The sequence below is a fragment of the Pogona vitticeps genome, chromosome 2 (genome assembly GCF_051106095.1).
Source record: "Pogona vitticeps strain Pit_001003342236 chromosome 2, PviZW2.1, whole genome shotgun sequence".
NCBI classification, from domain to species: Eukaryota; Metazoa; Chordata; class Lepidosauria; order Squamata; family Agamidae; genus Pogona; species Pogona vitticeps.
Genome location: NC_135784.1, coordinates 64,459,759 through 64,478,134, shown reverse-complemented (window position 1 = coordinate 64,478,134; position 18,376 = coordinate 64,459,759). Strand labels below are relative to the sequence as shown.

At 41.8% G+C, this 18,376-nt stretch overlaps 1 protein-coding gene across 3 annotated transcripts in view; it reads left to right on the top strand.

Moving 5' to 3' along the window:
* Positions 1 to 6,504, top strand: part of NCKIPSD (NCK interacting protein with SH3 domain) — a 126,296-nt gene extending 119,792 nt beyond the window's left edge. For all 3 annotated transcript variants that reach the window (XM_020798077.3, XM_072989573.2, XM_072989571.2), the window contains 2 exons: positions 3,054 to 3,226; positions 4,851 to 6,504. In XM_020798077.3, the coding sequence (XP_020653736.2) occupies positions 3,054 to 3,226; positions 4,851 to 5,054 (377 nt within the window). In that variant the 3' untranslated portion in view covers positions 5,055 to 6,504. The remainder of the gene's footprint in view (positions 1 to 3,053; positions 3,227 to 4,850) is intronic.
* The last annotated feature ends 11,872 nt before the right edge of the window (positions 6,505 to 18,376 follow it).

Here is an 18,376-nt window from a genome sequence, read left to right as displayed (position 1 = left end):
CTCTAAGCTGCAGCAAAGTTTTCTCGTTTTAAAATGTCTGGGTCAGGCAAGTCACTTCTGCTTTTGTGGTATGGAAGCTGACCTGCTCAAACATAGATAATTGCTCAGTTAGTGGCATAAGAGCATAACTGGCAAGTAGCCAAGGAACTGATCAAGGCACTGTGTTCCAAAAACATCTAATTAGACATAGCAACATTTCCAGCATAGCTCCTGGAATGGACAGCTAAGAGTTTGATGACTGGGGATCCATATTTTTGCAAAATGAATTTTTAAGGGCTTGTTGCAAAGCAGAACAAAGGTATAATAGGATTTAGTGCAAAACTTTGTGTAATTTCCAAGAATTTTAGAAATCTATTCCACCAAGATCCGGTTCCTGATGTGGAATCCTGAAACCCTCCCCCAATTTGGTTTTTAAAACCATGCTTCTAGCCTAGATTTTAAAAACCAAGGTGTTGTTAGAAGTCCAGTGGAGTAACACCCTCTTTCTGTAATTGGCTTTCTGCCCTTTTCCCCCTCTTTCATAAATCCCTAACAATTCTACAGACAGTTCTAAATAAATACCCATATTGTTGTATCCATACATAAGGGATATATTGAACATATTGGGTCTGTATCAGGTTATGTTTCTCAATGCTTGATTTTATTCCCTGTGACACCAGAGCCTTGAAAAGTTGCTTGTTCATCTAAAATACCAACTCTGTGAGTTGTGATCCAAACTAACTTTTTCCAAGATCTGAACTGCACATATTGCATAACATGGAATCCCCCCTCCTGCCACCAAATTGTAGCTAGGATGCAGTCCTGTTCCTTTTTCCACACTTCAGCTATATCCTATGCGGATTTCTTTTGCCAGGATTGACTGTTGTGTTATGTCTGCTGCATTTCTCCATTATATTGTGTTTCTGCTTGTTATCTATAGCCTGGGATTAATTTAGTCATTGTCATTGAACGGTGCTTCCTGGGAGAGAAACTGAATGTCAACAGGGCTCTTAAAAGCCATTGCCAGGTGTGAAATGCTGCACTATCAACAACTTGACCCTATGAAGCAAACAGTCACTTTATTTTGGGGCCATACATAAATGATTAAATATTTGCCATGTAGTCCCACTCTTATGGATTTGTCCATGAAAACATAGCAGTTAATATTTAAGGTGCCAGAACATCCTTATGTTTTTCCCCCTTCTTATATTTGCCAGATATAAATGAGTAAGCATGCTCTGCTCTGTGGTCTCACAGGCTGCTATGGCATGGGATAGCCCTTTTCAGTGCAGAAAATTGTGTTCATATCACAGCTCTTCAGCTTTTGTACTGTTCTTCATAGAGACAATGACAGTGGAGTGGCTTATTGAAATGAGGGGCATCGCACTTAGAGCTGCACAGCTCACAAACAACACTGTTGCACATGTGGGTTCTTTAAAGCAGTGGTCCCCAACCTTGGGCCTCCAGATGTTCTTGGACTTCAACTCCCAGAAATCTTGGCCAGCACAGGTGATGGCGAAGGCTTCTGGGAGTTGTAGTTCAATAATATCTGTAGGCCCAAGGTTGGGGACCACTGCTTTAAAGGACAGATCTGTGATTCAAAGGATAGTGAGGGGCCCAGGGTAGGCACTGTGCATTTGCTGTCCATATGTTCCCCCAAGCTTTGGTAGTCCACTTAAGGACTGCGATAACCAGGCGTGCTGCAACAACATCAAGCTGAATTTGTCCTACAGTGTATGCTCACACCAGGAGGTGGAACCAATTGGTGCAGTAGAGCCTCATGGCACAGTGATTAAATTGCTGCATTCAAGATTCTGGTCACAACCTGAGTTCAATCCCAATGGGCTCAGGTAGTTTTCTTGAGGTTGACTCAGCCTTCCATCCTTCAGAGATCAGTAAACTGAGTACCCAACTTGTGGGGGTGGGGTGGGCGATGTATAGCCTGTATAATTAAATTGTAAACCGGCCAGTGAGAGCTTTAAGGCACTTCACTTTGTTGTGTAAATGTGTGACTTGCAGTTTGTTTCAGTTTTTTGTATTCACTCGTCACATTTTCGTGTCTGTGTCTCAAATTTTATTAAGGGTATATACATTTAAGATGCATTCAAATGTAGAAAAAATATGAAATTGCTAGTAAATATTCTGCCCTACTTCTGTTATTGGAGAGAACAGGGCATGGTGCAAGATCTTGACCCATAACATACAATTTGTCTTCAATTTGTTTCAACTGAGAAATTATGCCACATGCTAATGCTGCCTCTCTGTATAGGTAGAAGGTGTTTCTTTTCCACAGGGTTGAGAACTCCTGGGAGTGCAACCCCTGAGCACATTCCCTACTTTCTAACTCAAAATTATAAAATATTGATGGCTCAGCAGTACCAAGGGTATGTACTCATGGACTCTGGGTGATGAGCCTCTGGATCTAGCCTTTGCGAGGCAGGATCTGGTTCCTCAGATCCTGAAAGCCGATTGAGAAATAGCCCAACTATTTTATAGTTGGACCACCCTAACAACAGTGGGCAAAATCAAAACACTCCTCTTTCTTTCATTCCCACCAGCTGTACCTCAGTTCTGATGAGGAAGGCCTCATGCTCTGAGTAAAGTTCTTGAAGACTCTCCTACTGAAAGAAGAACATATGTGTAAAAGGTGGAAACCTGCTGTGTGCAGCAACTCCTGTTAAAATCCTCTAGTTGCAGAGGGAGAGCTGCTCCATCTTTGCTTTTCTGTCTCTGCACAGCTTTGAAGCTTGAGTATTGAAGCTTGAGTTATATCACGGTATTGGAGAATCTAACCTGCAGCTACTCTGGTTGCATGTGTCTGGCAATGTTTTCCTCAATCCAGTGCTTCCAACTGGGAACAGTTTTCGTAGATCAGTATCCCAAGCCCTCTGCTTTACAACTGCTCACATCTGTCATTAATGCAAACACATCATCTCCCTCAAAATATAGCTTCCTTTGGTGGCTGGAATGAGTGTTCCCATAATGCACATGCACATCATGTGAATTGCCCTTTAGAGACTTAGTGAGATATTGCTATGACACAACATTCCCCTTTCTTTCCAACCTGTAACCAGATGACCCGGTATACATCTTCAAGCACCAACCCCAACCACCACACTCGGTGCTGAAGTTCCTGCAGGACATCTTTGCCAGCAAGGACACAGCTCACATCTTCTACCACACAGACATGATGGTGATGATTGACATAATTGTGCGGCAGATTGCGGATCTCTCCCCCGGAGAAAAGGTACTGGCAGGAGTGAAGAAGGCTATAGTCACTCTATGTTGATACTCTTAAAGAGAGACAATTTAATAGGTGTAAAAGGGTGCATTTGAAAGGCTACGTAGCTCTTCTGGCATCAGAGATCTCACCAGGCATTACTGACACGCTTGAAAGCAGCCTGGTGCCCTCCAGAGGTTTTGGTTCCCATAATATTTTTTAAAAAAACAAGTAAAAGGGTTAGAAACAAGGTTTGCTAAAGTTGAATTTTGTAGGCAGGAAAATGATGCTGTGCCCTGGTCCACAAGCTTTTATGTTCCATCATGCTCCTGGACAAAGCTAGCCCTGCCCTGGGGCTAAGCCTGTTGTATACATGTCCTGCTACACACACAATGCTAAAAGCATTGTACGTCAGTGCTCTAAAATTGGTGTTGCCTCTCAGGAGCCAGTTCAAGCTGCTACTATTGATCTACAAAGTCCCAATAAGTTTTAGGCCCCAGTAGACTGGCCTGCTGCTTTTGAAATAACTTTTATAGATTCTTGATACTATTTGTATATAGAAGACTTGGATTGGTTCTAGTCTCCAAATTCTGGAATTAGTTTTTCTAGCATTTTACTAAAAGCCGCAATGTTTTCCTGTGGAAGAGATTAAATTTGGCAGAACAGTGTATGGTTAAGGTTATAGCTGGTTTTTTGTTTTGTGTTGTTAACACAAAGTGCTTCCTCTAATTGTTTTACTCATCTCAGGTTCAAATTTAGGATTAAACAGACTGCCAGTTTGATAAGTAGTCATGACTGAAAGCTCATTTTGGGGAGCGTTGTTCAGTTCTTTCAGCCATGAAGAGTTACTGTTATGTGTCTCTTTGGTCCTTCACTGTGAATCCAAAACACTTGGTTAGTTGAGTGGAACAGTGTTTGGGCCCCATTTCCCTCTAAGCAAAGCAAGACAAGGCAAGTAACCTGTAAGCAAGGATGAGCAACCTCAGAAGGCATGGAAGCCAAATTTGTGCTCCCAGGTGTCTCTCTGGGGCCTCGGAGAATACCCCCAAAATGACTATTTTGGCCATTGGGGGGGAAGGGAATCGGGAAGTGCCCAGGTGGATGCCTTTTTGTTGTTTAAATCTGGGTGGGTGGGATTAAGTGATCCCCACCAATTTCATAAAGCAAAAACTCCTGTCCAAGATTTGAAATCATCCATTTTTGTTTAGAAGGAGACCTTTTTTAGTTCTCTCCCCCCCCCCTCCACACACAAACACTCCTCTCAAAACACCAAGCAATCTTCATATATATTCCCTCCCTTGGCACAGCAGGAAAGATCCACTTGAAGGGCAAAGTTGATCTAAATATCATTTGTAGTTTATTTTTCTTTTCTTGAGCTCCAAGTCAAGGTAACAAGTATTTGAAAGTCATTCCAGCAGCGGAGGTATTGAGCAACATGGTTCAGAAAGAGAAGGCTCCTAGGGAGGGGGGGGGGGGACAAGGGAGCCAAGATTGCTCAGCAAACCTTCTCCCAAAGGCCGCTCTGGCCGGCATGGCTTGTGGTGGGAGTCTTGTGCTTGATAAACAGCAGTTCTTTCCCTCCCTTTCCTGAAGGTGGCCATTTCTGTTTATCTCCCTTCGAACCCTTTTCTGATGTGTTTTGCTTCTACAGCTACGAATGGAGTACTTGTCTCTGATGCATGCTATCATGAGGTCTACACCTTATCTGCAGCACAAGCACCGTTTCACCGACTTGCAAGGAACTTTGCAACGCATTATGGTGGAAGAAGAGGAGAGCCCGCAGTGCCAGATGGACAAAATGATAATCCTAGAGATCTACAAAGAGTTTCCAGAAATATCCCCTGGAGCCAGCTAATTGTTTCAGGGAGAGGACAATATGGAATCTTAAATGCCTCTTTGTGGATCTGTCCTTCCCATTCCCTCCCAGTACTGCTCGTACCTTGTTAACCCTGCAGGTGAGCCCGAAGGTTTAAGTGGAATGCTTGAAGGCGGCGGTAGGGGAAGACGCTTCAGCAGTTAATGCCGCTTAGTGCAAAGAGCGATGAAGGTGGTCTCTGGAGGCCTGTTGGAAGTTCAGGGAGGGGAAGCTGAGGGGAGACACAGGAGTACATTGCCACTCCTGTGCAGATGGACAAGAGTAGAAGAAGGTTTATAGCTACCTTTGCACTCAGAGAAGGCCAAGACGTGTGGTATGATGGTCTTTGTGGTCATACCTAAGATCCCAAAACTATCTCTGCCATAAGCATCCATTTCCATGTGTATTTCTTGTCCTGCAGCTGTGACAGTTAAACAGGCCAGTTTTTGGAACCAGCTTTTGTAGCCTCTTGTCTAATGCAAAAAAAATGCCACAGACCTTGCAGTCTGAGAGTTGTTTGCTGCTCTTAATGTGCCCAGTGAGCCTTTCAGTTTTTTCCTGACCCACAGCTTGGTAATCTGGGTCAGAGCAGCCGAGTCCACTGCTCCTAAGAACCTAAGCCAGCACCTGCTTCTCTTAACTGCTTTCTGTTGTAGCCTTTACACTTGGATTTCTCACATACTGCCCGAGCAGAGGAGGCGTGGTGTTCCCGGCAGTGAGGCTTCCTTCCAGTGTCCTGCTGCTTCAGCTCACAGCTCCCTGTCCTCTTTGAAAGCTGTTGCTTGCCTCTCGCTATGCGCTGGCTTTGTTGCCTCTGGCGCTGTGTGCACAAGGGCTGTGTAGATGGCAGTGCTCAGCGCTCTCTTTCAGCCTGGGGGCGTTTCTTGCCTTGAGCTTAGTAGCAATTGGTTTTGCTGTGCTTTCCCTTTTCATGTCCTGAGGGCTGCCTAAGCCTGATGTCTGATAGCTCTGCTCCTTAATATGCACACTTTGGGAGAGCTCCTTTTTCTTTATCTAATTCCTCCAGGTCTCCAGCAAAATGGATTTGCTCGGCTTCCTACTTAGATCTTTCCAACAGGCACACGTGCCAAGATAGCTCTGTAATATCTTAATAAACATGCACGCTGCCAGAGCCCCTTGCCAGGGGTAAACAAGAGCTTTGCAACCTTTGACTTTAATTTAAACTGGAAATACTTGGATAAAGTGAGCCAAATAAATTCGAAGGAGGTCCTTTGGTCAAGACATCTGCTTGATGTGATGTCCACGAAAGCAGCCTCTTGCATTTGCCATTGATTTTGAGCAAAGCCATTAGACAGGAGTGGCTGCCCAACACCAAGTAAGCAGCCCTATTTTTAAAGAAAACGTTTAAAATAAAATCATGGTGAACATTGAAAGGGATTTGCTTTTTGTTTTCTTCTTCGTAGAATCAAATAAACACAGTCAATAAAGAGCTATGTCTGCTGTTCTGGTTTTTCCATCTGATCACATTTTTCATATGCAGCATCTGTTTGTAAGGTTTTTTATGAGTTGTTAACACTGGAGGTAACATTCCACTCCAAAACTGACCCATTGTTACTTAAATAGTTCACATCTCATTTAGTTAATTGCTCAGTTTGTAGCCCTATTCTTAAAAGAGCTCAGAGTACTTCACAATTAACATCTAAACATATTTAAAATTACGGCTTACAAATACAGTAGTAGAAACCAGTATCTGCAGTTTCAGCTGCCCACTGTCACCATTGCCACAACCCAGCCCACAGTGTGTGCACAGACACACATCAGTGCCCCACCAAAGAGCCATTTTTCTGTGAATACTCACTTTTCTCAGGTACATTTGATGTGTTGAATGTATCTCCTCTGTTTAAAATGCCTCCGTTATGTCTTAATTCATACAGTTGTGGAGAGGAACCTTTTTGGGGCTTGAAATTCCTCCCCTTCCTCTTCACCAACAGATTTCTGCACTGAAATAGCCTTCATTTTATTCATGGTGTGTTTATGACATCCCTAAAATCAATGTTTAAGCCAGCTTACAAATAATATTAACAATTTAAAGGCACAGACTTCTTAAGAGCATTAGAGCAAACATATACTGTACATGTCACAAGGTATGGTGTGAGCAGATTGATTGCAGCCCAAGTGGCGTTTCATGGCATGTTGCTAACAGTCCTTAGACACAAGACACAGGACACCAGATGTTTTGCCAAAAGGTGGATAAAATAATGTCCACAACTTTGGGAACCCTGGGTAGCTCAGTGGTTAGGTCTCTGGCTGTGGTGCCAAAGGTTGGGAGTTTGATTCCCCATTGTGCCTCCTTGATGGGCCAGACTCAAAGATCCATAGGGTCTTTTCCAGCTCTGCAGTTCTAAAATTATAACTGAGCATAGCCCTGTTCATATCAAGTTTTGAAGACTGCTCTGGGATAGGGGCCTGCCTGCCTTCTGTATTACCCAGTTGAATGAGAACCTGTTCTGTGCTTCAGTCACCTAAGTTATAACCAAGTAAAATTGTGAGAAGAATATGACCAAAAAAAAAACCCACACAAAACCCTAGCAACAACAACTCACGCAACCAACAGTACTTGAACGCCTACCAAACACTTAACCCAAAGTAGCAAAGCATGAAAACAATATCACTAACCACAAGGGTCCACAAAATTGAAGGATGGGTCGGTTGGAGATGTATCATAGAGAGCTGCTCCAGCCAAACTGGGAAGGATTTTTAGTGCTGCTCAAATGCACCAGTCTGTCTCAGGAAGCCAGTCAAACTAGGCCTGATTTTTCCGACCACACTGGCACATATCACAGAGGGTCAAGGAAGAGAGCCAGTCTCAGTGAAGATGGCCACCCGACATTGTACTGCAAACTATGTCCCAGGTAAGGGGAGGGGAGGAGACCTGGTGTACTGTGTACAATTTATCCTATTTACACTAAAATTGTATGACTAAATGGTGGAAGGAAATGCCAGAAACTCTTAAAAGCATGTTCTTTCCTACATATACAGGTCACTAAAGAGAGGGGATTGATTATATCTTGGTGTTTCATGCCATACTCTTGTTTCTTGTGCTTGCTCTTGTTGTTCACTTAATTTAGCCTCAACTGGAACAAAACCTGTATACAGTGGTGCCTCGCTTAACGATTGCCACGTTTAGCGATGAATTCACATAACGATGTGTTTTTTTTAGAAAATAATATGCACCGTATAACGATGTTTCCTATGGGCGATTTTCGCTTAGCGAAGTTTGGGACCATGCTTCGCATAACGAATGCGATTTTAGGTCCCCTGCTTCACTTAACGATGTTTTGTTTTTCAATTTAAAAAGTGTCTTAGAAGGGTCAAAAACGGTTATAAATGCTTGGATTCGTTAGAGGACCCCCTAAGTCATGTGCAAACCTGATTTGGCTTTGATCTGACTTTTCGTTAATTTATGGTTAATTTTTTTTTCCGGCCCATAGGAACCAATGGACCTGTCAAAATCTGACAGCTCCATGCTTTCCTATGGGGGAGAAAACAATTCACCATAAATTAACGAAAGTTCAGATCAAAGCCAAATCAGGTTTGCACACGACTTAGGGGGTCCTCTAACGAATCCAAGCATTTAGAACAGTTGCTGAGTCTTCATTATTTTTTTGTGAATTTTTTCTTCCTCCATAGGAAATAATGGAGCTGTCAGATTTTGACAGCTGTCAAAAGTTGGGGGGAAAAAATTCACCATTAATTAACGAAAAGTCAGATGAAAGCCAAATTAACTTTTGCATCCGTTTTAGAGGGTGCAGAAGCTAATCCAAGCATTTAAAACCATTTTGACCCTTTTATGACACACTTAAATTTGCAAAAATTGACTTCGCAAAGCCATTGAAATGTATTGAGTCAGCTTCAATACATTCCAATGGAGGAAACATTGTATCGTTTAACGATGTTTCCTATGGGTTTTTTTGCTTAAGGACGGCAATCCGTGCCTATTGGAACGGATTAACCGGTTTCCAATGCATTCCTATGGAAAATGGTGTTTCGCATAACGATGTTTCACATAACGTTTTTTTTTAACCAATTAAAATCGTTATACGAGGCACCACTGTAGTTCCCTTGAGCTACAAAGTTATTCGATTGCACACTTGAAACAAGGAAGTGTCCTGTAGAACCCTAAAGTCCAGTCTGAAAAGGGGGCTCCAGTCCACAAAACATAGGTCCAGTCTGCAAGCCACCACAAGACTCCCTGTTGTTTCTTCTTTAACAAAGTAATACGGTTACCACTCCTGGAAATAATCATGCAATTTGTGTCTGTGCAGTGGAAGCCCAAGGTCTTTGCAAATGGGAAAGAACTACAGTATATGAACTTTCCTCTGCAAGTACATCCCATTGCTCATCCTCCTGCTTCTAGGCTAAGTACAGACAACAGCTGCAGATAACACGCTTGAGTTTTCACTATGTGTATATACGTATAGGTGATAAACCATTGTTAGACTCTCTCCCTGGTATTATGGGTGTTTTTTTTTTCTTGCTTCTGTGTTTGGTTTTAAATTGCATCTCAGCAGTTAGTAGTGTAGGTGGCTGGTATCAGGAAATGCATCAAGGAACTTTACAGTTCTGTGTTTTCTTTGTTGTCCTGAAATAGGCAGCAACAACTACATGGGTTTGGGAGCTATGGTTACTTCTTCTCCTGTGCCAGCAACTGTATGGGGTGTGCAAAAATACGTCTGAGCCATCTTCTCTTGGAGGAAGGTCATTTAAAAAAAAGCAGGAATGTGGACCTTCTGGCCCTCATGGGTTGCTGATTCCCATGAGCTCCAGCCACGCTGGCTAAGGAAAGGAATAATGAGACGAGTAGTTCATTAATAACCTGATGGTTGCAGGTTCCTATTCTGGCTTCAGATATTTTTTTCTATTTGATTTCCATGAGATGCATTCACTGAGATTTTAATTCAACTACTTTCTGCCCCATTCAGAATACAGTGGTGCCTCACTAGACAGTTACCCTGCATGACAGTTTTTTCGCTAGATATTGGCTTTTTGCGATCGCTATAGCGATTCGCAAAACAGTGGTTCCTATGGAGGAATTTTGCTGGACAGTGTTTGGTCCCTGCTTCACGAACCGATTTTCGCTAGACGACGATTTTGACAGCTCCCTCCGCGCTCACAAAACGGGTGTTTTCGGGACCTAAGCTTCACAAGACAGCGATTTAAACAGCTGATCGGCAGTTTGCAAAGCGGCTTTCCTATGGCCGATCTTCGCTAGACAACGACGATTCTTCCCCATTGGAACGCATTAAACAGGTTTCAATGCATTCCAATGGGGAAATGCTTTTCACTAGACAATGATTTTGCTAAACAGCGAGGCACCACTGTATCCTTTTGGCAAGGCACCCCCTGCTGTCTATGCTGCAAAGGGGGACGGGTCAGGGCATTTTTCTTTAGTGATATTCGAATCAAGTGAGACAAATTATGCCTTAGTTAAAGCTTTCAAAACATGATTTTTGTGTTTTTGCCACCCTGAGCTGGTCAGTTAATAGAGCATATTTGAGGTGCTACCAATGAAAGCAGAGTAAATTGAAATCACAGGTTAAAATGCTACTCAGAATGCACACACATAGATGTGAAAAAGTGTGCTCTTGCTTGCCATGACTTTCATGCACATATTCCACAATGTTCTCACACAGGCTTACTCCATCTCCAATAAATTACCATCCACTGACATTTTCATACTAGGAAAATGATGAACTTTATCAGAGTTTTCTGAAGGTTGCACTTTCAGAAAGAAAGGCATGGGTTTGATTTAGTGTACACAAAGTTGCAGAGGAACCACAGCAAGAGTTGATGGCCTAAAGGAATCTGTGTCTGACTACTGAAAGCAATCTTGAAATAAGGTTCCAAGAATCCCCCTACATTACGTTAGATTGTGAGGAAGGCTGGAGCAGCTCTCCAGGAATGATTTCAGTCACAGGTGGAAACCAAGTCCACCTCTCAATATTATTTGGCACAGATGTATATCCCTGGAAACAGAAATCCAGTTTGAGAATTTCAAAATTTTCAGGTGGCATCCTCTATATGGCTTTATCCCACTTGGAAACACAAGGGAATTATGTAAGAATGCTGTTCGCGGACTTTAGCTCTGCTTTTAACACCATTATACCCCACAGATTAATAGACAAACTTAAAGATCTTGATTTTCCAGATTCTATCTGTCTGTGGATTTTGGATTTTTTAACAAATCGTCCACAAAGGGTTAAACTGAATGACTACATCTCTACTGACAAGATACTCAGCACTGGCACTCCACAAGGCTGTGTCCTTAGTCCACTACTGTTCTCCATTTATTCATCGGATTGCACCAATAACCATCCCAGTAATAGGATTATCAAATTTGCAGACGATACTACACTAGTAGGACTTATCTCTGGGGATGATGAGTCTGCGTATCGGGACGAGGTATTACAGCTATCCCGCTGGTGCAAAAAAAACAATCTTTTATTTAACATCCAAAAAACCAAGGAATTCATAGTGGACTATAGGAAAAAAAGAGCAGACATTCAGCCACTGTATATAGATGGAGTTTGTGTGGAACAGGTGGTTGAATGTAAGTTTCTTGGGACTATCATAACAAATGACCTGACTTGGAGTGCAAACACCGCTGCGTTAATCAGGAAGGCACAACAACGGTTGTATTTTCTAAGGATTCTTAGAAAGCAACAATTGACTGAGAGTTTGTTAATCACCTTCTATCGGAGTTCGATTGAGAGCATATTATCCTACTGTCTCTGTGTATGGTTCACGAGCTGCACAGTGGCAGAGAAAAAGGCAATTCAAAGGGTGATTAAGACGGCCCAAAACATCGTTGGCTGTTCACTCCCCTCTTTGGAAGAATTGTATAAGAACAGATGTAAGAGGAAGATATCTAACATACTGAAAGACTCCTCTCATCCGGGATATCAGCTCTTTAAACTATTACCATCAGGAAGGAGATTCAGGGTATTGAAAGCAAGGACAAGCAGATTCAAGAACAGTTTTTACCCAAGTGCAGTATTGAGTTTAAATGTGGGGCCATAGGTTTTTGGTGGATTTTAATTGCTGAGAGAAAACGGGGTATCTATATTTGGATGGTGAAAGTTGTGTATATTTTAACTTTTTTTTGTAGTGTTGTCCAGTTTTACCTTGGGGAAGAGCACCTCATTTCGTTGCACCCACTTGTGAGCGCAATGACAAATAAATTTCTTATGTCTTATGTCTTATGTCTTAAACTGAAGATATCAGATACTACCAATTCAGATTATACTCTGAATTTTGGGAAAACAGAAAGTCTCATCGAAACCTATACAGAAACCTATGGAGCCCTATACAATGGAATATCTTATTTGAGAATGGTTGGAATCCCTAATTACAAAACCTTCAAAAAAGAAGAAGAAATGGATACATGCATCATTTGCTAATACAGAATTTATAAACCCTATTCTAAAATGAGGTCCTTAAATAATAGCATAAATCAAAACCCGCTTTCTTCTAAAGAAGAATATACATTGTGATAATAAAAAACAGAGCATGTACAGAGTTCCTACTCCAGTCCTCCAAAGATGCCGGCCACAGAGACTGGCAAAGCGTCAGGAAGAACAACCTTCAGAACATGGCCAAAGAGCCCGAAAAACCCACAACAACCATCAGATCCCAGCCATGAAACCCTTCAAGAATACAATAAAAAATAAAATTGATTTTTTTCCTTTACGTTTTATAAAATTGATTTTTATTCACTGTTAAGTAGTATCTCTATTAATACAGAAGAACAATCTGAATCCAAAGGCAGCCGTACATTGTTTTTGAAAGGGAGGGATCACTTCAAAATTAAGCTTCTCTTTCCTTATTGTAAGAACACAGTGCAATATAAGGCAAAGTTAACACTGAAAATGTAAGTGGAACTAAACACAGTAGACATATTCATACCAGCAAAATGATACACTTTGCTTAACAGATTTGTCATGTCAGACTGATCAGCAATTTTCCACCCTAGAAAATGTGTCCCAGCTGGTCCATTCAATCCCTTTTTACGACATTTGGAGTATTTCAGCTGTATCATTAGTAGAGGCCTAGTGACTGACCGCCTCCCTTCCCTATGCAAGTGTGAGCAACAATATTTACTTATTAGTTGCATTTCAGTTACACCTCTCCCCCAATGACCTTAAAATCAAATACAGCTTCCCTTACCCTCCCCACTTTATTCTCACCACAGACCTGTAAGTCTGTGAGTGTCCCAAGGTTGCCCGGTGGGTTTTATGATCAAAAGCGGATTTGAACCTGAGTCCTAGTCCAACATTATAGCACACCAATGATGTTGAGAATGTCATTATCATAATAGTTCCTGTTTATTTATTTGCAGTCTGGGGGATTCTTATCAAATCATAGTTCTCAGTTTCATGGCTCCTTGTTTGACCGTTATCTTAGGAATCTCCTGGTAACTGGCCTCTCCTGTCGCATGCCTTTCTGAGACAGGGGCCTTGGTAGTGCTTCTCATTAGGGGCAATTGTTCCTTCTTTTCCCATCTCGTTCGAAGGCTGCTAAAACACGTCTTCTGCTAGCCTATTTCTTGGGTTCAAAGGACTGCAGCTGGAGCCAGCATTCTCATGGGCAACATTATCATACTCCCAAACATTGTTACTGAGTCAGCGTGTCCAACGCCTGTGGCCCGCGTGTGACCCGGAGTTGGCTGCTTGGAATAAGCTCTATCCCTATATGACACTGAGTACACTTAGAGGGTGAATCAGTGGCCCAAGCAATCCATGGTATTCTTCTGCCAGATTACCGCATTTGTCAACAGAGAAATAAAAGTGTCATTGTAAGTAGTGTGTGTGTGTGTGTGTGTGTGTGTGTGTGTGTGTGTGTGATGTGCAGTATAGGCGCCCATAGCCTAGTAGCCCTTTTGATTGTTGGCAGGAGTGGAGAAATGATCTGTTCTTCTTCCTTCCTGAAACTGCCTTCCAGTCTCTTTTCCTTCATATTGACCAGATAGGCGGGATATAAATAAATAAATAAATAAATAAACATTCCCTTCTCCTATAGCATTATAGAAATCTTGCAGAGTGAAATCCACCTGAAAAGCTATATACAGCCTGGGAAATCCTGGACCTCCACATGGCTCTTGCCACGTACCCCTCTTGTAATGGCATTCCTCTTGTTTGGGGGACAGATTAAACCTAGAAGTTCAGCAGAGTCGGGGGGGGGCAATTAGATGATTTTTATACATGCTTGCATGTAACTTGTCGCTAAATCCAAGCCTTTGAGCCTACCATGAGCTCTAGCTGCTTACAGATTGTTCAGCTGGGTTTTCCTATCCTGTTTATCTACTCCTAAAGAATTCCAGCTGGCATGCCGAGGAGGGCCCTTCACAGATATGAAACGTGCAAAATAAATTTTCTGAAACAGACGAGGAGCCCATGAAATGCACAGACAGGCTTGAACAGAAAGAGATCACTTAATATGCTTTTGAAGGCAAACCAGGATCCTAGATCAGAAAGACGCTGTAGCATAATGTGATGCAGTCCTCTTTCCGTCCCTGCTCCATGCTGAATTGTACCAGCTGTCCTTCTCCAAGAACAAAAGTTGTAAAGTTGTTGATCTAGGAAAAGATCAACTTCAAGTCAAGACTAATCCAGCTACGTATTTTTTTTCTAGCAGAAAGCACTTCCAAATCCTTGAGTAGCTTTTTAGAGAATTTAAACTACTTCATTCCACACTATTCCTGCCAAACCTGTTGGGTTTATCAGCAATCAATAGCTGAAAATGTGTTAAAATTAAGCTGTGAAAGTCCCAATTTTCTGTGAACTTGGCCTCTCTCCCTGCTCTCCTATCATTCCCAGCATTCACTTGCCAGCCTGAACCCTTCCATTCACAAAAAGTGGTGTGTGATGCTGACAGCTGCTATCAAGCACCAATATACCGCTGCTCCACCCCTGCCTTCCAGCATCAACAATAGGTCCAGAGCCACTGTATTCACGTGCCAAGCTCAGCTCTTCTGCAGCAGCAAAATAACTTCAGTACACTGAGAAAAAAATGAGTATCTCCAAGATGATTGATAAGACTTTTCCAGGATATTGTAGCAGAAAAATAGCTTTTTTACGAAGCCTTCCTTATAGCACAATAAGCACGCATTATGTAACAACGTACTGTAAACGAGATGCCTTGTCAAAGAGTTGGATTGGAATGGAGCTGGGCTGGCATTTAATTAGATCTGTCTCATACCTGGGCTTGCCTAAAAGTCTTTAGGAAAGCAGGTTACAAGAAAACAAAATGTCACAAGCAACACTCAGCTAAAGATACAATCAATTTAATAGTTGTGCATTCCTTACATTTAACTATGTATGTTGTTTTACTCTACAAACATAAAATATAAGCCTATGTTTCTTAAGTCAGTATCAAATGTAATACTTCTATTATTATCTACTGCCACTGTTATTTTTTTTTTCATTACTACCAAGCCCGTCTCTCACCACAAGGCTCAAGGATAAAAACTGTCAACATTCCCTACTTTAATACGCATGATTCCTCTACCATCTTCTTTCACCTTTATATTTAATATTCTCCTTGTCTCCCTTTCTTGCATTTTAAGTGTATCACCAGTCTTCAAACCTCCCCACACACACACCCCTCCTCTCTCTTATTCTCCCCCCATCTTTGCCCAGGCCTAGTCCCTCTTTTCTGTCTCCTGAGGATTTTTTACAACAGAGGCCTAAAACAACATAAGCCATACTTACTTGTCAAAGTTCCATACACACAAGAGCCAATGAATATTTAGAATGAAATATTTCATTCTGTCTCCCTATGTCTGACAAAGTGGACATGTCCACAAAAACTCACATTAAAATATAATAGTCTTCAAAGTGCCACATGTTTTTGTCTTTTTTGTTTTTGTTTCTTCGGATTTTGCCTCCTAAAACTTCACAGATCATTTCATTTAGGATTCCCATTGTACACTGGCATTATCTTGAAGGAGTGAAAACATAAATAAGGGTGGCATTATTCCTACACTGTAAAAAGCCAGTATCCTCGGTATAATTAACATTCATTTTATTCTACCATTGTTATTTTATGACAGAGGTTCTCACATCCTTGACAGCAGAAACGTCCATGAAATACCTGCATATCAAAGACATTATTGCCACAGTTGTGAACACCCACTGACATTTTTACAAATAAAACCACAATAACCACAATCTCTGTGTTTTGATATTTCAATGCCATGTATAAATATTTGCCATGTCATATTTTTTCTTATGTCTGAGGAAGTTGACTTGTCCACAAAAGCTGGCATCTAAAAATATAAGTTTTATTTTTATTATTTAGTTTTTACCAGTAATTCCTATGCTAAAGAACACCAGGTGAAGAATTCCAAACCACAGTATCTCCAGCCCTCCAGTCCAGCTTTCAGTGATAATTATTGGCTTTCCTTCTTCATTTCTGTGCATAATCTGTCTTTTAATTTTCTTTGCCATTTTCTAAAAGATGCAGTTCTTAGGAGCTGCATCTGTTCTTAAATAAATTTCAGAGCTGATAATTGGCAGGCCTGGGTGGGTTACCAATTAAAAGCCACATCCTTTGAAGGAAGCATTTCAGAAAATATCTACACAGTGACCAATTTATGCCAGATTCCTTTGCATGCTTGAACGTGTATTTTATCATTTGCTGTTGAATGACAAGGGGACACTCTTAAGAGGAGATAATCTTTGTTTTGATTTTTATGAAATACAACTAATATGGCTGAATTGCGCCGCCGGCAAAATAATGGGCTTTAAAATAATGCCTGAACATTTAAATTGGATGATTTTTAAAAAATAGAACATATTCTCATAATTAACAAAGAAATCACTAGGTTAAAAGGGTGAAATTAATGCATACTCATTAAAACCAAACGTGTACCAGACGCAAGAGTTCAGCACTGCCTTTTCTGTATATAGAAAATGTGGTTTGCAATGTCAACATTATCAATATGACACAAGAGGCCATGTAACATATCTTACCACACACTAAAAACCCAGACAGCGAAGTCATTGGGCGTGTTTGTGCCCAGCCTGTGGCTTCAGAATAGGCCACCTTGGACCATCCGTATTGTACTCCTTCTATTCATAGAAGCTCTGCAGTCTCCTCAGCTCTCAAATTGTGACTGTTGGATGATGACGATGACAGTGTGTTGTCAAGTCAGTTCTAAGGGCAAGCCTTTGCAGGGTTTCCTAGGTTTAAAATACTCAGAAGTAGTTTACAATCCTTTTTTTCTTCTGGGGGCACTCTTAGACTGTGCATTTTGCCCAGAGTTATACAGGGCTGCTAGACGAGGATCACACAGCTACAGCAGCTCCACTGGCTGCCAATCCATTTCTGGGGATAATTGAAAGTGCTGGTTCTAACCTAATTAAGCCCTTAATGGCTTGGGCCCAAGCTATCTCCAGGACCACAAGCCTGCTTGGGTGTTAAAATGACCAAGAGAGGCCTTTCTCTCAGTCCCACCACTTTCAGAGGTTTCTGGTAGAGACCCAGAAGTTTCAGCCACATAACATGTACTGTACATTAGTTTTGAGAGGTTTCTGTTTCAAAAAACAGTTGGAACAAAAATTGTCCTTCCAAATTAGTTGCATTTTCCCATGAGAGAACTACCACTGCCAACACCCAATGAAATGTACTGTTAAGGGGGTGGGGGAAAAAAAGTCCCCTGCCATTTTGTGGTTGAGATGTGATGGAAAGAAGCTGATGTGAGAGCGGGAGGGAGGGGGAAAAAACATTTCCCACTGGGAAAACAATCAGGAAATGGGGGGCCCTTGTCATATAAAACTCAGCCACCTGCATAAGTTGTTTACTATGGTTTGATAGAGGTTTGAATATTTATTATGTGGTTTTCTATATCCAGGGCCAAAATAACATTACAGGCTTAGGGCATTATGTAGCTTGATTTGTTAAGTGAAGCAGGGGCACCATTTGCTGTTCTACCTCAGGCACCAAAATGGCGAACCCTGGCTTGGTACCCACAAAGTAAGTATCTTACTGTGCCAATCTTTTAATAATGTGCCTTTTAGCTGCCTCTAAAGAAAGCTTTTTGCAAGGCTTCAGGACCTGGTACTGGGTGCACGGAGGCCTCATGGAGAGGATAAAACAAAAGGCAACTTGGAGTAAAACGACAAGGATGGTGGGTTTGAACATGGAGGAGTGCTGTGGGTAGTGGCAAGACTCTATGCCTCTCTTTCTATGGGCAGTTGGCGAGGAATTGCCAGCTGGGATAATGACAGTGGGAGTGATTGCTCTTTCCATTCTGGTCATTTTATAGTCTGCAGCATGCTTCTTTCCTTTCACTGGCTGCC